Here is a 25,473-nt window from a genome sequence, read left to right on the forward strand (position 1 = left end):
TTGCTGGGTGCAAATATTTTAACATGATGTTATTTAAGTGTTGACAAAATATTTGGCACAAAATGTTTGCAAAAATAGTTTACAATAACATGTTTGAAAACATTTTAAAAATATTGTTGTAGTGTGTTTTCATACAAAACGTTTTAAAACGTTTTCATGACCTTTATATAACCCGACATTTTAATGTTATTAAAACGTTTTTACATAAACCAAAAGCCAAAATATAACCTATTCAAAACGTTTTTAAAACGTTTTTGTGTTTGCTGGGATAGACTGATTTTTGTTATTTTATACAATAACATATTGCACAGGCTTAAATATAGTTACCGGGTTGGCTAGCTGGAGCTGACCCCCCCCCCCCATACGAGCTTCCAATTAGCAAGAACAATTAGGCCGAATATTATACATGTGAAGTGAAAAAAAAACCACCTGATACTGATCAGATACAGGAAAAAGCCGTTTTTTTACCTATTGCTTACTCTGAGGGGAAACCCCTCCCCCCCTCAGCCACCACAAGAATGGGTCATCAACCAAATTTCGTTAGGTCAACCCCTAAAGTTGAAAATCATATATGGGTGACTTCCGAATAAAAAGCACTTGAACATTGTTGAAATGAAAATGCGCAATTTGATAAGGAAGATTATAATAATTATACTTTCAAAATCAAACTAATCCCTATTTGAAGCATCCCAATTAGTACCAAGTAGTAAGGATCCATGCGCTTGTCATCTGTCAATTTTCGTACCCAGTGTCAACATGAGCTAAAATGTCAATTATTTATTTTTGTATACCTTTGCATGTGCCGGATATTGGTAAACCTCCTGGGCATGGCTCTTGCCTAAATGAATATGTAATTGACTCTTTACGTCAGTTTTAAAACCCTCAACTCATAATATAATTAACTTTGTAACCATTGACAACTTCATTGACGAAGATCGGCAGCTCATGTAATCGATCGAATTATCATTCAGTCGTGATCTATGAAGCACGGGATCTGAAGAGTGATGTCAGGGTTGCTTTAATATTTATTTATTACTAAGATCGGGGTCAAACAATGATCATATTTTTGATCCTTTTCATATCTCGTTTTATAAGATGTTTTTGTATATCGAGTGAACATTGTGGTTCAGAGAGCCATGGCAGCAGCATCGTGACGGTGAAGGTGATTACATCCACCAAAAACCTATCATCCGAAATTCGTCATTCTGAATTATATTATGCGTTATGCATGTTACGGGAATAATGTACAGGAATAATGTTACCTACTGACTGAACGAGATCTATTTTTAGAAATTAAATCTGGTGGCACAAAAATCTCCAGGAGGCAGTAGACTACAAAAGAATTGCAAATAGCAACATAGTGCTCCTGGTATAATGTCATCAGTTGTGTGCTTGGCAATGCTTTTAGCAAACAATATATAATAGGTGGGACTATTATAAGTCTACGCATATATTTGTGGAGCTTTTTAGCCGATATCACTGACCAAAATACTTTTCGTTTATTTTCATGTTGGAATACACAATATGTATCGTCTCTCCTGGTTTGTCAAAAACATGACATTTTACTAGTCGGCAGACAAAACGACAAGAGACTAACAAAATATCAAGGAAAATATGCGGCTGAAACCAGACATACTGATTCTGTATTCCATATTAGGATATTAGAAAGTGGAGTGGAAATGTTACTACGTTTATTTAAGGTAAGTACACATGGTGCTTCTCTACTAAGTTTTAGCTTTTAGATTTGCAGATGATTAGATCAGAGAAGATGAGACGTTACTACTAGTAGGCCTACTACGCTGTTACCTATAATAGTCCTGCAAGCAAGACTTCACCTTCGGTTTCTATAATCATTTGAATCTTGGTTATAATGAATTTAATCATGTTAATTCAGCTGAGTTACAGTTATTTTTTGGAACTATATTGTATTTAGAAAATACACAATAAAATTTTCTATCATAATAATTTGACATAGGCCTAAATGCTCAATTGCGCAGATGGCTTGGAATACAACAAGTGTTTAGACAACGGAATTTCCATATCAAGTCCTCTCTCGTGATTATGTACTAATTAAGATATTTATTTTGTACGTTTGTTTATTTTAATTGTGCAAAAACAATAGAAAATGTAGGTTTTTTTCCCTGTACTATCTCACCATGATACGGCATTCAGTCCTACACCCCCCCCCCAAAAAAAAAAACACCTGAAAAAACCAACAACAACCATGTATTAAACAACACAGCACTGGTTTCGATGTATTATTACATTTTAATTTATATAGTATCATGAAGAAAACCAAAATAGATACACAAGCTATATATATTGTTATTTTTTAACATGATTTTCATTTTCAAAACCGTACGTTCACATGGGATGTATTAAATTCCAGACTTAGTCTGGAATTTGAGCCTAATCAAATAATATTAACCCGATGATACTCCCGCAATTGAAGCAACCAAGTTCAAGTTCCACACGTTATCTTAATAAAATGCTAACAATTTGACTCGGAAGTTGTGATGAAAATAGTTTTTATTTTATTTAGGGGTCAACCGTCTGTACGATTTGTATGTGGGTTAAAGAACTGTGGCGTGTACTTATGATGCTATCAATGATACCACAGGGTCTTTTGGACCCACTGGGTGATATTTGTGTGATTTTCGTTTACTACGTGATATGAGTTTTGATTAGCACGCGCAACAGAGCTGCCTTTGCTGCGGGAACCGACTCTTGCCACCGCGAAGAATAAAAATTGTTTCTTATTTATAAAATAGGGCATTTCAGGAAAGAAAAAATGACTGCAATAATCCCAGGCCCATCCCAGGTCCCCGGGGGAGGGGGAGGGCTCTTTATATATAAAATGGATAGGTGTAGGGCTGGCACTTCCGCACTAACCATTTTTTTTATGGAATCTTTGGGTGAGAGCCGAAACAGCGCTACAGAAACCTCGAAAATCGAATTTCTAGTTCTAAATGGCTTCAAATTTCTTTGTTTTTTCAAAATAAGTAACAAAATCAGTGATAAATGAAAGTTGCTGTTCAAATTGAACTTGTGTGTTTGGGTGACAGATCAAATGGAAAAATATGCGGTCTTCGGGTGACAGCGACGCTAAAAAAGGGGGTCTTAGCAGCCCTACATACGCGTCACCTCCAAAGTTGGAGTGCCCCCCCCTCCCCCAGGTCATTTATTATAATTTTTACACGCATGCATATTATGTTCTTTTTCTGCTTAAACACAAATCCGCGACTATAAATGATAACAGTTTGCAACTTCAGAGCTCAGTCGTGAAATGGTATTTTATGGTTAGTTAGTATACTCTGAGAATAAATACATGTATATGACAGGAAAATATGATAAATAAATCTCAAGAAAGCTCATAAGACTGCAATACTGATAGTACGAAAACAAAGAGTATAGGCGTGTTCGATTCGGCAAGTTTGCGTAAAAGCGGACCAACCAGATTATTTTTGTAAAATCGAGTAAGCCTATGCGTAAAAAAAGACAAATATCTGATATTGTTCGTCTTGCTTAGAGGGTTCAGAAAAAATAGTGCACACTAAAAATTACACTCTCAAATTGTCCGACATCCTCTTCTGCTCATAACCAGCAGTTTTTGTAGTTGCAGGGGTAGAGGATGTATAGGGGTAGAGGATGTAGTAAATAATGAAAATTTAAGGATTACCTCGTCAGACTATAGCCATATAAATGAAAGTTTTGACAATAATGGAATTTTCCAAAATAATGAATAATGAAATCATGACCTCATATTTTATATATATTTCATTAGCCTTAAGGGATCTGGAATTAGCGTTTTGAGCGTTTCGACAGTATTTTTTGTGGGACATGAGAGCACATCAGACATATCGAATTGCATTCTGAATACGAAGAATGTCTTTCTGATATCAAATAATTTTCATTTTTGAAATTCACGATATGATACAAATTTTATGACAAATTATTAAAATTTGATATTTTTCACATTTTGATATAATATAGGCCTAACAGTCCTCGAAGAAGACCTAATTTTTGTTGGCGTTTTATGGAAAAAAATCCATATCTTCAATACGAAAGGTCAAAATTTTCAATTGATCGTCGGCTATTCATCCCACCTACATGTATACACTTTAAGTACATATTATCAGATTTATAAAGTTTACTTTTTAATCATTTGCCATAAAATGTGTATTACATTGCGAATGTCAAAAAAAAATCAAAATTATTTGATATCAGAAGGACATTCTTCGTATTCAGAATGTAATTCGGTATGTCTGATGTGCTCTAATGTCCCACAATAAATACTGTCCAAAGGTTCATACCCCACCCCTTAAGGTCCAAAATAGAAGTCCTTTATTTGCTCATTGATTGAAGGCATGACCAAAAGTGCCATTACTAAAGCTTGACAAATGAATCCAGGACTTGTTTAAGCTAGTGATAGTTAATGTGACATCATATAGTAAGATGCTGAGAATCGATTTAACCTTATTATTTTACTTTTTTTTTTTATCTTCTCAGGTACGACGTTTAGAGAATCGCACCCGATATAACACCATCCAGCATTGCATGATCGGTGATTCAATACAATTTGCGTTTCGGTCCAAGATGATCATCTTACTCAATGGCTCTGGATTTTGCACGGATTCAGAAGAATTACCTGAAAATATGATCAGAATCAACATTTGTACCACAAACACTTGTATTTTCAATGCTTTGCCCTGCAGAGTTTAACATATAAATGATGTCCACAACGCAATGAGCTGTTATCTCATAAATAGTGGAGCTGCTATCTCATTAACAGCATACTGCCGACACTCATAGTCATCATTGTAATGAGCAATCAATTAAGTCAAAGATATAATACAAATTGTGTTTTATCGAACTAGTAGCCTAATTTGCGTTGCCAACATGACACACTCAACGATGCACCAACAGCATCTTCAAGGATCAAATGACTTACAACGTCATAGCAATATCAACCAACATTTGTTTGGCTTACTGCCAAATCTTTCTAATAAACTATCAACGAATTATCACAAAGTTGGGCACGGAGGTCCTTCCACTATTCATCTAAATCAAGTTGGACACGCCATCTCTTCAGACAATGTGGATAAAGATCATGCTAGTGGTAATGTATCTCTACCGGTTCTACCAAAACTAGTGGATGAAGATAAATTCTTTTCTGTAAGTAACCGGTTTCGACGAACACCTCCTTCGAGTTCGCGTTCAGTCGAGATGGTGCCTTCTCGGTTTGAAGGACGTTTACGACCAAGAGCGTCTTCTTTTGATAGACTTCCAAGTTTACAAGTAGGTTCTCTGAAAACTGATGATGATTTGATATCGCTGAATTCGTCACTAAGATACTCAAAGCACGACACTCTTGATAATTCGGAGAGTGACAGTGATCATACCGACGACGACGGCGATGCCGACACTAAACTATCAAGTCCAATCGTTTCTATTGACCCATTTCCAAACGTCGGTGTCGAATCCTTTCTACAACAAAGTGTCAATGAAATAATGCTTAAACCTCGAGCACCGACGCCACCAAGGAAAAATTCCAAGAAAAAGAAAAAGAAACCGGCAGCCGACAGTAGTAAAAAAAGAGTTCGAAAGCGGGCACGAAAACGTCTCAGAAATTCTCAGCAGACGGCTGCATCCAAATGGCGGGACCAGGAAGCCGCGAGAAGATATCCTATTAGAAAACAGTTTTTGTATTCTGAATTGATTGATGAAGAACTCAAAAGTTACATACCGAAGAGAAAACCAGGTGGCAAACTGAAGCCAATTTACAAGCGAAATAATCTGGGAGAGATTTACGTTCCAGAAACACTAGAAATTGCCTTTGAGAAACTTGCGAGCGGAATGCACGAAAAGGAAACGGCGGAGACCATCAATAAGAAGCGTAAGGAAGAACTACAGGCTTTATTGCAAAGACGAACAAAATTATTAGGGAAGCAAAGCAAGAAAAAGAGAAAACGAGTAAGGTTTCGATTACCAAAAGATCATATTCCTACGGATAGTAGTGACGATGAAAGTATTGCTGATGCGGGTGAGGATGACTCCACTCGTGATGACGAGAATCTTAGCGAAGATCATGCAAATGAAAAAGAATCGGTGATCACGAACTTGGACACAGAGAAGAAGGAACATCTTGGTGAATATTATGAAAAGGAGGACAATGTCTTGGAAGGAGTTCGTGTGAATTCTGATCCAAGGAAAAGTGATATAATAATAGTTGTAGGACAAGACAACTAATATTGCAAATTGGTACGGACATGATCACATGAACTGTAATACAAAAGCGTCCGACATGTGGCATGGTAACAGTAACGGTCCTAGTATAGTAATGATTAATGTTATAGTGTGTTTTACCGTCGCGACAACGTAGCGGCAATTTTGTAGCAGCCTTTTCCCGCCGCAGCAATAACCGAGAGCAATAATAAGTCAATACGAACAAACCTCGAACAAAGCTAATTTACTTGACCGAACAAAAATATCGCAGCTAGAGAACTAAAAGTTGCAATGGATTTTGGAAATAGTAGCCTATATGCTTATTTTTAAAAGCATCAAACGGCAAGTTCGCGTAAACCACTGACAACCAACCCAATTTGGTTAAAGCCATATTATAACATTTTCAAACAAAATAGATTAGCATTTCTTTGCCATAAAATGTTAGCTTTTACTGTCAGATATATCCCCTTTATTTTTGACCCGAACAACTACTGCAAAGCAAAGAAAATTGGAATACCAGCGCACATGTTGCCAATATACGTACCACTCCTTCGGTCATGTTGTGGTACGACCCTTTGTTGTGTACATATCACCGTCCTGCACGCCGTGTACGTACTGTGTGTTATGAACATCGTGTATGCGTTCGACTAAATAACTCCATCGTAATAATAAAGCGCCGGTTCCGGCGTTTTATTCAAAATCTCGGATTTTTACAAAACTGCAGCACCTAGAGTCTTGATTTTTGCAGGGTATATTGGTTTAATAAAGTACAATTTAATCGTGTAAAAAAGGTAATTAAAAAATTTCAGTGAGGGCGTCTTCCTCAGCAAATGTTATAATATGGCTTTAATTCGGCTGTGCTGAATTTAAATACTTTGTCTGCCAAGCTATATTTGAACCCCTTGACCCTTAAAATGACCCCAAACCCCCTAAATGCTCATATAGGGGCAACATTTTAACATGCTCCAAATTCACTTAAAACCGGAATTATTCGCCTGTTGCGTATCGAACATACTAGAGTTTGGTTCCTAAAGGCGCTAAATCCAACGGTTGCTTTGTGTAAAAGTAACTTTGCCAAATTGGACCACTAGAAAATTATTTGGTTATCTTTAAAGAAATAATTGCAAATCTCTTTAACCTCCCACATGGGAAGAAGAAAATAATAAATATAAAAGAAAATTATTTTTGTTTGGTTCCAAAAGGAGCTAAATCCAATGGCAGCCATTTTTAAACTTTGCATTGAAGACTTTTTAGTGGGCAAAATGATGTTGAAATTATTAGAAAATAAGCTAGAGTTACAAACATATTCATTCCAATCGTTAAATGTCATTTAAACTTTAAAATGTTAAAATATACCAGAAAATGTGACACAAGGCAGCTATTGGATTTAGCGCCTTTTGGAAACAAACTCTTCAATAACCAAGTTATGGGGCTCCACAGGTCCAAGGTCAATTTGTATGTATAAGGGGGATGAAAGTTGCTCCGATTTTCGTAAATGGATGCAAACTGTTCCTCAAGTTCAAGGGATTCAGAAAAAGAATAGTTTACTATCTGCGATGTCAGATCATAGATGATAAATAAATGCAAATTTTATTGAATCCTATATATTTTGACTTTTTGCTGTGTAACATGCTAACTAGACATCGCAGATAGTGCAAACTATTCTTTTTCTGAATCCGCTAAGCTAGGCGAACAGTTTGCAGCAACTTTTACGAAAATTGGAGCAACTTTGACTTTTGACCCATACACAACAAGCAAATCGACCTGTGACTTTTTGGGGCCTGATTCACAATTGGACATGTTTGAAAGTGTTATTGGAATAAAATTAAGTTTGCCTCCTATACAAGTACGATCCTATGGGGTCATTTGGGGGTCTTTTTGCGGGTCACGGTCTGCTTGGCAGACAGCAGATTCGAGTTCAGCATTCCCAGTAACAAAACTAAGCTGGGTTTTACGCAAACTTGCGGCTGGGAACACGATTTTTCCAAAATAGAACCAGTCTAACATGGGTCCTAATGCGTACATGCATAATTTGCTCAAGATAGGCTTAGAATAGGCTCCAGTGAAGGTAATTTTAAAAGATTTTCCACTCCGAAATTTATGTTATGTTTAATCAAGATAATCAATTAATGATACTTTGGTTTAATGCAATGAGCTGAACATTAATGTTGCCGACTTTAAATATCGGGATTTTCTCAAGTTTATGACGCACAATTTACGAAATCTCAACATTTTGGCTATACCTCAGCAAATGGGCCCGATTGGGCCGGGTAATGATTATTATGTGTGGCAAATACAGTAATCAGAGATCTAGAGAAGTTTGACTGAGCCAGTATTTTTTTGTTTCACAGCCTATAATTTAAAATATTATGTGATTTTATTTCAAAACGAAGTTAATGGGACTGAACAAGGTTACCAAATGCTGGTTCCAGGGCCGGATGTAACATGATTGGCCTTCCTTAAGGGATCGGATATCAACGCTTGCACTGTATTTTTTGTCGGACATGAGTGCACATTAGTCATACCGAATTGCATTCTGAATACGAGGAATGTCCCTCTGATATTAATTTAGATTTTTTTGAAATTGGCGATATAAAACACATTATGGCAAATCATCAAAAATTGATATATTTTTATTTTTCATATTTAACAGTCCTCGAAGTAAAATTTATCAATCTACTGATATGTACTTAAAGTGTAGGCCTATGTACCTGGGAGGAAAAGCCGACGATCATTTGAAAATTTTGACTTAAAAAAAATCAAAATTATTTGATATCATAAGGACATTCTTCGTATTCAGAATGCAATTCGATATGTCTGATGTGCTCTCATGCCCCACAAAAATACTGTGCAAAGGTGGGTGACCGACCTCTTAAATTGCCTGCATGAGTATCCTCATCCTTATAATTATCTTCGTGTCAGAAATTGCCATGATAGTAGAGCGAATCCACTAGCTCTTCAACAGCCACGCATGGCAATTCACACCACCTGTTACGATAAAAAGATGCCATTAGTCAGCGGGAATGACTCATTTTTACGATCTGCGCATGCTCATTATCCTCTTTTAAGGGAACGGGAATGAGCGTTTCGACAGTATTTTTTGTGGGACATGAGAGCACATCAGACCTATCGAATTGCATTCTGAATACGAAGATATCTTTCTGATATCAAATAATTTTCATTTTATGAAATTCACGATATAATACAAATTTTATGACAAATTTGATATTTTTCACATTTTGGAGATATAACAGTCCTCGAAGTACATTTTATAAATTTAATGATATAGTCTTAAAGTGTATGTAGCTGGGAGGAAAAGCCGACGATCAATTGAAAATTTTGACCTTTCATATTGAAGATATGGATTTTTCCCCAACCATTGATCGTCGGCTTTTCAACCCACCTACATACACTTTAGGTAGAAATCATCAGATTTATAAAGTTTAATTCGAGTACTGTTAAATATCAAAAATATCAAATTTTAATGATTTGCCATAAAATGTGTATTACATTGCGAATTTCGAAAAATCAAAATTATTTGATATCAGAAGGCCATTCTTCGTATTCAGAATGCAATTCGATATGTCTGATGTGCTCTAATGTCCCACAATAAATACTGTCCAAACGTTCATACCCCTTCCCTTAAGTTTCCAACTCAAGCAAATTCGATTTCTTTGTCATTTTTTGTTTTCAATACGCAAGATGGGTTTTCAATACGCAGTCTAAAGCTTATCATATTCTTTCAACACATTCAACTGCAAGTCTTACAAAAGCTTTTTACAAATACCAAAAATAACGAAATATTTTCCAAGGATTTAATCATACAACATGTACACTGAGCCAAAAAAGAAACTTATAATTTTTCACAAGGTCATATCTTAAAACACTGTCCATCAAAATTAACCAAAATTACACACAGGATTGCCTGAACACATGTCAGTAACCAGGCAGTTGTCCAACTGACACAACAGCAAAAATGCACTGATATGGAACAGCTTCCTGGACCACATTCACAGCCCTATTGGCACCCAACAAAAGAAATCTGTGAGAACGGCATCTTGAATCACAGGTCACAGCAAACAATTTTAACAACATTAAGTTAAAAACATTAAAGAGAGTCAAAACAAACTTACCAGGATCATCATGTCACATCTCCAAACAAATAATGAAGTCCTTTAGTAATGGTTATGTCCACCGTGCGCTTGCACGCATGCTGTGCACCTGCTTCTCGTGCTTCCAACCAAGTTCCTGATGATATCCTGGGGAAGATTGGATGTATCCTTCGTGTAAGAGAGCACGAAATTTATTTGATTGAGAATGCTCTAATCATTGCTTCATGACGTTAATGTTAATGTAAGAATAAGTATGATGCCCAATTTGAGCCTGTATCAATTAACAGCAAAGCATACTGAAAATGATAACGCAGTCAAAGAATATTGGAGTTATAGCTCCTTACGGAACATCATAGTTTCTAAACAAATTGTTAAAGGTATGTCATGTTTAGTATTATTTCAGTATTTATTCCTGGGACTGTGACAGTGTGCCAAGGCATTCACTAGTTATTAAAGTGTCAATGTGTCAGCTAAACATTACTTTCATGTGTGAGTCAATGTGTTTGCCACTAAGTAAGTCTTTCTTCCGTGTCATGTGACAATGTGCCAGGCAATCCTATTGTTACTTGAAACATTAATACTTCGTATGTTCTGGCTCTTCTTTCATGGCACATTAACACCAGGTTACCTCATTATTACTTCTGTGTATCAATGTGTCAGACACTTCGTTAACTTCCGCAATTACTTTTACGTGAATGTCTTGTTTTGAGCTATTTCCTGGCACTGCAACACTGTGCCAGGCAAGCTGATTATTATGGTGTGTCAATGTGTCAGATACTTAAAGAATTTGTTAATCTCCTTCTTTTGTGCTCTTTCTTCCCGGTACTGTGACGGTGTGCCAGGCAAACGGTGTGTCAACGTGTCAGACACTAAAAGACTATGTTACCTTTCGTACTTCTCTTGTGCTCATTCTTCCTGACAGTGTGCCAAGCAAACCGATCATTTCTTTTTCATGTGTGTCAATGAGTATGTTTTTAGTTATTTCTTACTGACAGTGTGACACTGGCAAGCAAGCCAATCATTACTTTCATGTATGAGTCAATGTATGTTTGTTTTATGCTCTTTCTTTCTAGCACTGCGACAGTGTGCTTGCAAGCTGATCATTACTTTCACGTGTGTGTAAATGGTCAGACACTTTTAAGACTTCTTTAACTTCCGTATGTTTTAACTAATTTATGCTCTTTCTTCTTGTCACTGTGACAGTGTCCCAGGCAAGCCAATCATTACTTTCACAAGTTGTTATTTTTAGGTAGTTCTTCCTGGCATTGCATCACTGTGCCAGGAAAGCCGATCATTAGGGTGTGTCTAACTAAAAGACTAAGTTAGCTTCTGTACCTCTTTTGTACACATTCTTCCTGGCACTACGACAGTGTGCCAGGCAACCCAATTTCATGTGTGTCAATGTATCAGACCTCACAGTACCAGGCAAGCATATCATCATTTTTACATGTATGCTCTTTAGCTATTTCTTCCTGGCACTGTGACACTGTGCAAGGCAAGCATATCATTACTTTTACATGTATGCTCTTATTTCTTCCTGGCATTGTGACACTGTGCCAGGCAAGCATATCATTACTTTTACATGTATGCTCTTTAGCTATTTCTTCCTGGCACTGTGACACTGTGCCAGGCAAGCATATCATTACTTTTACATGTATGATCTTTAGCTATTTCATCCTGGTAGTGTGACACTGTGCCAGGCAAGCATATCATTACTTTTACATGTATGATCTTTAGTTATTTCATCCTGGCACTGTGACACTGTGCCAGGCAAGCATATCATTACTTTTACATGTATGATCTTTAGCTATTTCATCCTGACACTGTGACACTGTGCCAGGCAAGCATATCATTACTTTTACATGTATGCTCTTTACCTATTCCTTCCTGGCACTGTGACACTGTGCCAGGCAAGCATATCATTCCTTTTACATGTATGCTCTTTAGCTATATCTTCCTGGCACTGTGACACTGTGCCAGGCAAGCATATCATTCCTTTTACATGTATGCTGTTTAGCTATTTCTTCCTGGCACTGTGACACTGTGCCAGGCAAGCATATCATTACTTTTACATGTATGATCTTTAGCTATTTCATCCTGGCACTGTGACACTGTGCCAGGCAAGCATATCATTACTTTTACATGTATGCTTTTTACCTATTTCTTCCTGGCACTGTGACACTGTGCCAGGCAAGCATATCATTACTTTTACATGTATGCTATTTAGCTATTTCTTCCTGGCACTGTGACACTGTGCCAGGCAAGCGTATCATTACTCTTACATGTATGCTCTTTAGCTATTTCTTCCTAGCACTGTGACATTGTGCCAGGCAAACATATCATTACTTTTACATGTATGATCTTTAGCTATTTCTTCCTGTCACTGTGACACTGTGCCAGGCAAGCATATCATTACTTTTACATGTATACTCTTTAGCTATTTCTTCCTGGCACTGTGACACTGTGCCAGGCAAGCATATCATTACTTTTACATGTATGATCTTTAACTATTTCATCCTGGCACTGTGACACTGTGCCAGGCAAGCATATCATTACTTTTACATGTATGATCTTTAGCTATTTCGTCCTGGCACTGTGACACTGTGCCAGGCAAGCATATCATTCCTTTTACATGTATGCTCTTTAGCTATATCTTCCTGGCACTGTGACACTGTGCCAGGCAAGCATATCATTCCTTTTACAGGTATGCTTTTTATCTATTTCTTCCTGGCACTGTGACACTGTGCCAGGCAAGCATATCATTACTTTTACATGTATGATCTTTAGCTATTTCATCCTGGCACTGTGACACTGTGCCAGGCAAGCATATCATTACTTTTACATGTATGCTTTTTACCTATTTCTTCCTGGCACTGTGACACTGTGCCAGGCAAGCATATCATTACTTTTACATGTATGCTCTTTAGCTATTTCTTCCTGGCACTGTGACACTGTGCCAGGCAAGCATATGTGACTCCTCGCCACAACTGAGCCCGGATGTCGCCAGTGCCACTATTGAGATATGCTCCATCGAACTTAACAATAAACAAAAGGAAAGAAAGGATTTATTGACTGTTTTATTGATTTTTCACTACTTAAATGTCAAGTACTATAGACATGATATACATCATTTTAAAGCTAATTTCAAGCAGAATATTTTGGTTGAATATCTCAAAAATGATGATTGGCGACATCAGGGCTCAGTTGTGGCGAGGAGTCACATATCATTACTTTTACATGTATGCTCTTTAGCTATTTCTTCCTGGCACTGTGACACTGTGCCAGGCAAGCATATCATTACTTTTACATGTATGCTCTTTAGCTATTTCTTCCTGGCACTGTGACACTGTGCCAGGCAAGCATATCATTACTCTTACATGTATGCTCTTTAGCTATTTCTTCCTGGCACTGCGACATTGTGCCAGGCAAGCATATCATTACTTTTACAAGTATGATCTTTAGCTATTTCTTCCTGTCACTGTGACACTGTGCCAGGCAAGCATATCATTACTTTTACATATATGATCTTTAGCTATTTCATCCTGGCACTGTGACACTGTGCCAGGCAAGCATATTATTACTTGTACATGTATGATCTTTAGCTATTTCGTCCTGGCACTGTGACACTGTGCCAGGCAAGCATATCATTACGTTTACATGCATGCTCTTTAGCTATTTCTTCCTGGCACTGTGACACTGTGCCAGGCAAGCATATCATTACTTTTACATGTATGCTCTTTAGCTATATCTTCCTGGCACTGTGACGCTGTGCCAGGCAAGTATATCATTACTTTTACATGTATGTTCTTTAGCTATTTCTTCCTGGCACTGTGACACTGTGCCAGGCAAGCATATCATTACTTTTACATGTATGCTCTTTAGCTATATCTTCCTGGCACTGTGACACTGTGCCAGGCAAGCATATCATTACTTTTACATGTATGTTCTTTAGCTATTTCTTCCTGGCACTGTGACACTACGCCAGGCAAGCATATCATTACTTGTACATGTATGCTCTTTAGCTATTTCTTCCTGGCACTGTGACACTGTGCCAGGCAAGCATATCATTACTTTTACATGTATGCTCTTTAGCTATTTCTTCCTGGCACTGTGACACTGTGCCAGGCAAGCATATCGTTACTTTTACATGTATGCTCTTTACCTATTCCTTCCTGGCACTGTGACACTGTGCCAGGCAAGCATATCATTCCTTTTACATGTATGCTCTTTAGCTATATCTTCCTGGCACTGTGACACTGTGCCAGGCAAGCATATCATTCCTTTTACATGTATGCTCTTTACCTATTTCTTCCTGGCACTGTGACACTGTGCCAGGCAAGCATATCATTACTTTTACATGTATGATCTTTAGCTATTTCATCCTGGCACTGTGACACTGTGCCAGGCAAGCATATCATTACTTTTACATGTATGCTTTTTACCTATTTCTTCCTGGCACTGTGACACTGTGCCAGGCAAGCATATCATTACTTTTACATGTATGCTCTTTAGCTATTTCTTCCTGGCACTGTGACACTGTGCCAGGCAAGCATATCATTACTCTTACATGTATGCTCTTTAGCTATTTCTTCCTGGCACTGTGACATTGTGCCAGGCAAGCATATCATTACTTTTACATGTATGCTCTTTAGCTATTTCTTCCTGGCACTGTGACACTGTGCCAGGCAAGCATATCATTACTTGTACATGTATGTTCTTTAGCTATTTCTTCCTGGCACTGTGACACTGTGCCAGGCAAGCATATCATTACTTTTACATGTATGCTCTTTAGCTATTTCTTCCTGGCACTGTGACACTGTGCCAGGCAAGCATATCATTACTCTTACATGTATGCTCTTTAGCTATTTCTTCCTGGCACTGTGACATTGTGCCAGGCAAGCATATCATTACTTTTACATCAAAAATCAGTGCACAAAATATGAGGTCATTGGGTGAGAGAGGGACAGTTTGGATCTAAATTAGGGTACATTGGGTGAGAATATGACCTTTTTTTAATGGGGTCTTTGGGTGAGAGCCAAAAGAAGCCTCGAGTGATAGACGACTCGTTGCTGTTCAGATGGAAATATTATGGTCTAGGTCTTTCGGTGACATGCAGATCTAAAGGAAAAATATGGGGTCTTTGGGTGACAGAGCATGTGCTGGTAATGGGATCTTATGGGGACATGTTGAAAAAGTGGGTCTTAATAGCCTGGTCTTTGGGTGACAGAGTATGTGCTGTTAATGGGGTCTTTGGGTGACATGTTGAAAAAGGGGGTCTTAATAGCCCTACATACGCGTCACCTCCAAAGTGGAAGTACCCCCAACCCCGGATTTCAGCACATCACATCAAACCTCCCATTGGGCGCCCCATTTCTTTTTTAAAGGAATTTTTATTTTGCTCTGACTAATTGTATCCAAACGGTTACATTTCAGCCCCGGGGGTGGCACTTCAATATGAAATGGATATAGGTACCGTGTAGGGCTAGGGCTGGCCAGTAAGGGGCATCCGGTGATAGCAAAATATAAGGTCATTGCAAGCCTGAGAGCATGATTTTTGGCATTCCGTAACAGCAAAAATCAGTGCACAAAATATGAGGTCATTGGGTGAGAGAGGGACAGTTTGGATCTAAATTAGGGGGCATTGGGTGATAATGTGACCTTTTTTTAATGGGGTCTTTGGGTGAGAGCCAAAAGAAGCCTCGAGTGATAGACGACTCGTTGCTGTTCAGATGGAAAAATATTATGGTCTAGGTCTTTGGGTGACATGCAGATCTAAAGGAAAAAGATGGGGTCTTTGGGTGACAGAGCATGTGCTGGTAATGGGATCTTTTGGGGACATGTTGAAAAAGTGGGTCTTAATAGCCTGGTCTTTGGGTGACAGAGTATGTACTGGTAATGGGGTATTTGGGTGACAGCGATGTTGAAAAAGGGGGTCTTAATAGCCCTACGCGTCACCGCCAAAGTGGAAGTACCCCACCCCCTGATTTCAGCACATCACATCAAACCTCCCATTGGGCGCCCCATTCCTTTTTTAAAGGAATTTTTATTTTGCTTTGACTAATTGTATCCAAACGGTTACATTTGAGCACCCGGGGGTGGCACTTCAATATGAAATGGATATAGGTGTAGGGCTAGGGCTGGCCAGTAAGGGGCATCCGGTGATAGCAAAATGTAAAAAATATAAGGTCATTGCAAGCCTGAGAGCATGATTTTTGGCATTTAGTGAGAGCAAAAATCAGTGTACAAAATATGAGGTCATTGGGTGAGAGAGGGACAGTTTGGATCTAAATTAGGGGGGCATTGGGTGAGAATATGACCTTTTTTTAATGGGGTCTTTGAGTGAGAGCCAAAAGAAGCCTAGAGCGATAGACGACTTGTTGCTGTTCAGATGGAAATATTATGGTCTAGGTCTTTGGGAGACATGCAGATCTAAAGGAAAATATGGGGTCTTTGGGTCACAGAGCATGTGCTGGTAATGGGGTCTTTTGGTGAAATGTTGAAAAAGGGGGTCTTAATAGCCTGGTCTTTGGGTGACAGAGCACGTGCTGGTAATGGGGTCTTTGGGTGACAGCGATGTTGAAAAAGGGCTTCTTAATAGCCCTACATACGCGTCACCTCCAAAGTGGAAGTACCCCACCCCCGGATTTCAGCACATCACATCAAACCTCCCATTGGGCACCCCATTCCTTTTTTAAAGGAATTTTTATTTTGCTTGGGCTAAATCCTGTTCAAGTGGATAACAAAGCAATGTATTTTGTCTAGGTATGTATAACCAACAATTAACAATGAGAGGACTTAGGCAGTTAGGACGCGGGACTACCGATTGTTATTGTTCTGCAAGGCTCACTCAGTCATTTAATAAGGCAATACAAACGATCGAATTTGGTATTCAAATGAACAAAATTTTGAGTTACACCTTTTCAGTGTAAATTTTTTTTTTTTTGCGGTCAAATGAAAAGCAATAATTTTCATTTTTTCAGTAAATGTCAGGAAAAACTGTAATGCTTGATACTGTATTTTTTTTTCAAATCTTAGTTTTAAACTTAGTCGTGAAATTCAGTCATTTAGTGTAAGATTTTCGATTTTGATAGGCTTCAACTCTGCCCGCGAGCCTTTTTTTGGATCAATCTTTTAGCTTTTCAAAGTAATAAAGTTCGCTAAAGAAGGATTTTTCCCAACTTTCTAACGCACATCACCGTGAACAATAGGCCGTATAAAATTAATGTTTTGGTTCTCGTCCAGAGGATTTTCATGAATTGATGAGGGAGGAGGTGTTTTTTTTTTTTTTTTTTTTTTTCAATGTAAAATTAGCATTGTCAGTAGTTTTCGGTCTTCTCCAACAGTGCTCGAGGAAACGATGAGGCCCTTTTTTTTTTTTTCAAATGTGAGATTCTGAGGATAAACCCCTAGAGTACCACAAAAAGACTTGGAAGTGATGCTTGTTCTCTAATAAACTTATTTATATGTATGAAGATTAATACATAAATCATTCCAAAGTCTAAAAAAATTGAAAAATCTATAAAAAAAAAAAATCTGACAAATCCCAGAAATTGAGGAGGGAGGAGACGAGAACCAAAATATTAATTTTACACGGCCATATATCATATAGTTTTGTCAGAATTTCCGTTTTGATTCCATAATTTTTGACTACCAGCTGGAAAATTTTCAAATCCACACGTGAAATCTTAGGCTAATACTAGCATTGTGGATCGATATCTCTGGGTGCCCGGCCTGGATACAGTGTTGCCAGAACTTCAATATAGCAAAGAAATTACCTATTACTAGTGTTTCAATTGTCATGAAGGTGACTGGGTATAGTGCCTTTTGTTTGTGTTTGTTTGAAATTGCTTAAACCCACCGAAAGTCATAATGAAGCAGCCAAAACAATACAAGGTTAAACATGGAAGTTTATAACAACCTATTATAATGACCTAAAGGAAAAATCATTTATGGCAACAATGAGCCTTGCATTGTAAGTCATGGTTAAAATGTGTTGAGTACACACCCCACCCCCATAGGCCTACATAATATTACATACCGGTACCTTATAATATTTATATAGCACGGCTATAGCTATAGTCACATTTAGAAAGTAGGTCCTATAGCGCTAAATTATGACAAATAGGCCTACACAAACCCGAACGCAAGTCTGAAGGGTGTAATGAAAATGCCAACCCGCGATGGGGGGTCATTCAAAATTCACCTGGAGATAGGAGGGACAGAAAATTAAAATCCCTCTAATAACACGCGAATTTTTCTAGGTTTGGACAGTGGATTTTCCCAAGGACCTCATCCTAGGTAAATAAACAAACAAACAAACAGACAAAATGGTTTTCATAATCATGGAATACATAGCCCCTATAAATTGAAATTGCAGGCTATCACGGGAGCAAATTTCCAAAATTCACCTCATTTACCAGAATTGGGGATTTGGGCTACCAAATCGCTGGTCAGGCAATCCTGGTTTTCAATGGAAAAGGGACCTGGTTGACAACAATTGAAATATCGATTATTTCTGCTGGTTGTTCTCGAGATAAAGTACTGAGTTTGACATTTTCGTAGCATGAAGGGAAAAAGGGTAAAATAAAAACGGAAATTCTGACAAAACTATAATATATAGACCCACACGATGTGCTTTACAGAGGTGGGAAATATCTTTCTTTAGCAAACTATATTAGTTTGCAAACTATATTAGTTTGAGACGCTAAAAAATGAATTCCGTAAAAAGCTCACGGGCGAACTAAAGGCCTATAAAAATCAAAAATATCACACTAAAAGACAAAATATGATGCTTGAATTTTAACACCAGGATTTAAAAAAAATGTACATCCAAGCACTATGTCTTTAACTGACATTACTGAAGAAAAAAAATATTGCTTTATATTTGACCGAGAAAATAAATTTCATAGCAAAAAGGTGTATCTCTGAATTGTGCTGATTTTAACATGTATCGATCGACTTTTAGCGCGACTATGCATTTCTAAAGAATTGGTAGTCCCGAGGCCTGACTGTAGGGATGATTTGAAATGACCGCCAATTATGACTGTTTGATATTTATTACCAGGAATGTGGAAAAAGAGACATATGTAGAACCGAAAAAGGTACAATTTTGTTGAAGGAACAGAGTTCAACAAACCATAACCCCGCTTCTGGATATCGTTTGAAGTCAAATGATATACCATTTTAAAGCTTATGATATATATTTTCTAAACACGAAATAAAACAAAATTGACTGGGGCTGACTTTACGGCTGATTCGTGGTGTCCAGTCACATAGTATCACTTCAGTGTGCTTTGCTGTTGATGCAGGCTCACGTTGGGCATCATAATTGTTCTTACAGTGACATTAACACAAACCACTGATTATAAGAGCATTCTCAAAAATTCAATTTCGTGCAAGTTTACACGAAAGGGTAACGATCGGTTTACCTGGCACACTGTCACAGTGACAGGAAGAAAGAGCACAAATTAGTTTAAAACATACGAATGTTAACGAGCCTTAAAAGTGTCTGACTATTGACACACATATGAAAGTAATGATCGGCTTGCCTGGCACACTGTCACAGTGCCAGGAAGAAAGAGCACAAATTAGTTTAAAACATACGCAAGTTAACGAGCCTTAAAAGTGTCTGACCATTGACACACATGTGAAAGTAATGATCAGCTTGCCTGGCACACTGTCACAGTGACAGGAAGAAAGAGCACAAATTAGTTTAAAACATACGAAAGTTAACAAACCTTAAAAGTGTCTGACCATTGACACACATGTGAAAGTAATGGTCGGCTTGCCTGGCACACTGTCACAGTGACAGGAAGAAAGAGCACAAATTAGTTTAAAACATACGAATGTTAACGAGCCTTAAAAGTGTCTGACCATTGACACACATGTGAAAGTAATGATCGGCTTGCCTGGCACACTGTCACAGTGCCAGGAAGAAAGAGCACAAATTAGTTTAAAACATACGAAAGTTAACGAGTCTTTAAAGTGTCTGACCATTGAAACACATGTGAAAGTAATGGTCGGCTTGCCTGGCACACTGTCACAGTGCCAGGAAGAAAGAGCACAAATTAGTTTAAAACGTACGAAAGTTAACGAGTCTTTCAAGTGTCTGACCATTGACACACATGTGAAAGTAATGATCGGGTTGCCTGGCACACTGTCACAGTGCCAGAAAGAATAACAATTACGGCTTGCCTGGCACATTGTCACAGGACATGAAAGAACTTAAGACTTTATTAAGCTAACAAAGTTTTTTAAGTGGCAAACACATTGACTCACACATGAAAGTAATGTTTAGCTGACACATTGACACTTTAATAACTAGTGAATGCCTTGGCACACTGTCACAGTCCCAGGAATAAATACTGAAATAATACTAAACATGACATACCTTTAATAATTTTTTTAGGAATTATATATATGTTCCGTATAAGGGAGCTGGCTTCGTTATCATTTTCAGTATTCTTTGCTGTTAATTGATACAGGCTCACATTGGGCAACATACCTATTCTTTATACATTGACACTGACATGAACCAGTGATAAGAGCATTCTCAAAAAATTAATTTCGTGCTCTCTTACACGAAGGATAAACCGAAGATTGACCCATGCTTCCTGCAGTGCAATCGGACTTGTCTATTCACAGGTGCATTGTCTCTTCTTGACACGCGTAGTCCAAGCTCATCCCAGAGATGTTCGATTGGGTTGAGGTCTGGCGACAGGGAACACCATTGTAACACGTCAATATCCTGAGAAGCAGGTGCACAGCATGCATGGACGTACCCGTTACTAAAGGAATTCATTATTTGTTTGGACATGTGACATGATAATCCTGGTTTTTTGGTTTGTTTGGTTTTTTTTTAAATTGTTTGCTGTGACCTGTGATTCAAGATGCCGTTCTCAGATATTTCATTTGCTGGGTGCCAATAGGGCTGTGAATGTGGTCCAGGAAGGTGTTCCATATCAGTGCATTTTGCTGTTGTGTCAGTTGGACAACTACTTGGTTAATGACATGTGTTTAGAGCAGAGTATTGAGGCAATCCTGTGTGTAATTTTGGTTAATTTTGATGGATAGGATTTTAAGATATGACCTTGTGAAAAATCCAACGAGCCAAGTCATGGACAGGATTTGGTCGGCCATCTTTGGGTAGCCGCTAGCACCAACCTGGTGTTTTGAGCGCTCAATTGTGCAAATAAAAGCCGCCTAACACCTAGAGAAGATGCAAGGACGAGGAGGGTTAATAGAATAATACAATAGAGATAATTCCGCAGGTAATCCCGTCGCATCTATTCATACATAGTATACATTCGCAAGTACATCCATTTGTAAATAAAATGTTAGTATTTATACAGCGCCTTTCACATGTGAACATGTACCAAAGCGCTTTACATTTATTCCGCCGTCATTAGAATATGTCAGCTGCCATGCAATGCCCAAGGCATGCTCATACCTTTGGGCGGCGCTCAATGGACAGTATTCATAACAGCTCCCCGTTTCACACCTGGGTGGAGAGGAGTAACCGAGATAAAGTGCCTTACTCAAGGGCACAACACGATGGCGTCGCCGGGGCTCGAACCCGCAACCTTACGATTATGAGTCCTAGCCCGTTCCGCTCGGCCACCGTGCTCCCTAGCGTTTGATAACGTACGCGTGTAGTTAATCCGATATTATTATGTCACTTCAACAGCGAATAGACCATGTATGTAGAAGCTGTGTGTTTTGCCGAAGGGAACTGTAGGGCCTATTGTGTTGTAAATTTTAATCTTTCTTTTGTCTACCTGTGTTTTCGCGGAAGGTGTAAAACGGGTGATGGAATGCAGTTTAAAAATTCCGCCAAGGCCGAATCATTTCACATTTTGGGTGCATTGTAGCCGACGGCTACCCAACTAAAGGCTGCTAGTCAGGTGTAGGAATGCGTGGATTTGGATTCGTCTATATAGCGATTAGTTTTTAGCCACTGATATACTAATAACAATCTCTCACTGCGCGCGGAGTGTAAATTTTAACTAGCAGCTACTCTCAGCAGCTGGCGAGGCATTTATAGACCGGTTTGTTTACTACCTACAAAATAATTATTTACATGATGTGGACGATGTGCCTCAAATTACTTAACCGGGAAAAAATGCGCGAGAAAATTTGCAATTTGCCTAAAACTGGGCTGAAGGAAAAACACACATTACAACCTATTCCAACTTTCAGCTTCCTCTTTTTAAAAATTGTTGCATTGTCATTATCGTGGTCCTAAGGCTCGGGCCCGCACTGTGTCCTGTGGGTAAATCCAGCCCTGTCTACGTCTTTCTTTTCCTTTGCTTATGGGCGCACACCACTAAATAATCGCCCGTTGAAATCCGTGTAAAAACGCGGTTTTCTTTGTTCGTTTTGAGGCCTTTTGGGCTATGATCATATCATAACTAGTCGTTTACATGTCTGAATGTATGGGTAGCCTTCCACCTCGTTTTCCTGCTACGAGGCGGTGAACACTGAACAGCGCCCTCACTGTTATTGACATGCTCTAAAGACTGCAAACCTGTTTCTGCTGTTTTTTCGATAATTTTTATAAAAATGCGACTTTTTTGGCGACTCAAATTCATGTATAGGCTTTACACTTTTATTCAAGCTATAATTCGCTACTCTCTCTGATTATTAATCTAAAGACCAGCCCAAAATACCTCAATACCTTTTACCGGAACTCAGTAGGGTTACAGTACATGGCGCATTGATTTAGTGGTGTGCTCCCTTATCATGCTTTGCCGAACGACGCGCAAAGGTAGGTATACAATAATAGTACTGCCAACAAAAGTATCCGAACAATTAAAACAAAAACCATTTCTTAAAGACACTAAAATGAATTACCAATAAAGTAGTCGATGGAGAATGTCTTGTTCTGCGTATTTTGATACCTCATTCGGCACCTAACGACTTATTTCCATATAGCAATTTGAAAAAGACTGAGCTTTCAAAAGTGACAAAAAATTACATTAACTTTTTCTTCAAAGTAACTAACCTCATATTTGGCCACATCAACTTAAAAAGTGTCAATTTTTGCGCGCTTCGCGGGAATTTATTCATATTTCACCAGTTTAGCTTCAAATCAGTACAATTCTTCGCGCGCATTTGGACCATTGCTAACTTGAACTTACAGTTAGTAACCAAGTTCAATACTAGATGATAAATACCTGAGGCATAATTAAGTACTAAATTCAACAACAATATAATGACAAGAACAAAATGATATATATTTATAATAATTTTAATTTTTACAAAGTCTCATATACATATTATAACAACGATATACGCAAAGTTCACGATAATTAATATTCACTTGCAGATTGATCATTCAAATGAAAAAGTTCAGTCCATAATTTCGAAGACATAATCCAATCAGCATGAGCAGTGAAACAACATCTTTGAACAAGCTCATTTGGAATATTGGATTCAACTGTAAACATAGTTCATTTTGAACAATTCCAGTAAAAAATGATGTTGACTACTGACATTGTGACGTTTCACCACTACACTAGTGGTGTCATCAGACTGGCAACTATGCAACTCATCCACCCCGTTGTCACATTTTAGTCGCTTCGTAGCGATCAAAAGGTGTCGATCAGGTACCTGTTTTGCCCGGCGTATATGGCAAGCCAAGGGGGCCAAAAGCGTGGAACAGCTACGCGTAGCTTCTTTCTCGTTACGAGCAGCTGTTTGACCAATCAAAATAGTCAAATTTAATCACGTGGTTGGGTCGTTAGCTGCGCGTAGTATAGTTATAGGTATCCTCTTTCACAATTATTATCTTGTAATTAATTTACGGAATTAGCATAGATAACGAACGGGTAAAGGAGGCCAAATCACAGCACGTGTCAAGAGAACATGTTGCTAATGCCTGGCTAAAATGACACAAAGCATATTTATTTAGTGTTTCCAAGTTTACACCGTGTTTAATAGCAAGTAACTTTATACTCGGGCTGTATTAGCGGTGCAGGGGATATGAAGGTCAAACAACAACAACTACTGATGTAAAGCGCTGTGTAAAGATATTGCAGGGAAAGCGATATCACATGCCACTGTGTAAATATGGAGAGAGTAAAATGGGTCATCAATTTTTTCGGAAGGGGGGTTCCTAAATTGACAAAAAGTCGGCGTCAATAAATTGCGGCCCTCACTATTTCGGCATCAAAATGTTATGACCCCCGACACCCACCACCGATACACCGTACCCCCTAGACAGGCTAAAATTGTATTGAAATCAGTCTTTTGAATACAATAAACACACTATCTGTAGTCATCTTGTGACTCCCTACATTTTGTCATTATCAATTTATGACCCCCCTCCCCCTTATTTTTCTTTCCAAAAAAGTATGATCGACCCCCTATATTTGGGATCCCCTTCCGAAGAAAAAGATAGCCCCCTAAATATAGAACAATCATCATTCTGTTCAGATATTACTTTAATAGCACCTATACCATTTTTTGCTGATATACTACAGATATTTTCATTTACAAAAATTAACAACGTAATATTTGTGAGAGAGGATGTTTACATCAGCTCCACGTGTTTAAAACCGCGAATCTGATTGGTTAATAAGCTGCACGTAACGAGAAAGAAGCTGCGCGTAGCTAGTCCCACGTTCTGAGCCGCTTAGCTTGCCATAGGCGTAGGCCTACCTGTTTTGCCCGGCGCAGTGTGTTTCTGCGCTGTACAGCTAGCAAGGTTATCAGGTGATCAATCAATCAATCTTATTTTTCATCAATCTCATAAAGCATACAATGTAGATGTAACAGAGGTAAATTAAATTATTGCACATTAACAAGTATTGATGAAGGTAGGTACATCACAAGGCCAAGAGACCTGAAAACGATGTACCACCTTATAACACATAATTATAATAGTACATTAAGTAATCAAAACATCAAACAAAACATAAATAAAAAAATACAAAGAACCCATCTTAAGGTTGTTAATTATTTTAAACTGTTGTGATTTGGTAGTTCACAGTATCTTACGAATGGTAGCGAGCTTTGGCAAAAACTGCATTGCTCAATTCATAGCGAGCGTACTGTAGAAGAATTAAAATATCACAGATATACTTTTATAGGTGCTGCGCGGGTGCTGCGGTTCTTGAGTTACGTTGTAAAGAGA

General features: G+C 38.2%; 1 protein-coding gene across 1 annotated transcript; it reads left to right on the forward strand.

The window, feature by feature from the left end:
* Positions 1 to 1,005: 1,005 nt before the first annotated feature.
* On the forward strand, positions 1,006 to 9,541 carry LOC140158789 (uncharacterized). Its single transcript, XM_072182005.1, has 2 exons — positions 1,006 to 1,700; positions 4,510 to 9,541. The coding sequence occupies exon 2, from the start codon at positions 4,900 to 4,902 to the stop codon at positions 6,247 to 6,249; it is 1,350 nt and encodes a 449-aa protein (XP_072038106.1). The 5' UTR covers positions 1,006 to 1,700; positions 4,510 to 4,899; the 3' UTR covers positions 6,250 to 9,541.
* Positions 9,542 to 25,473: the final 15,932 nt, after the last annotated feature.

This window comes from Amphiura filiformis, chromosome 8 (genome assembly GCF_039555335.1).
Source record: "Amphiura filiformis chromosome 8, Afil_fr2py, whole genome shotgun sequence".
Lineage (NCBI taxonomy): Eukaryota > Metazoa > Echinodermata > Ophiuroidea > Amphilepidida > Amphiuridae > Amphiura > Amphiura filiformis.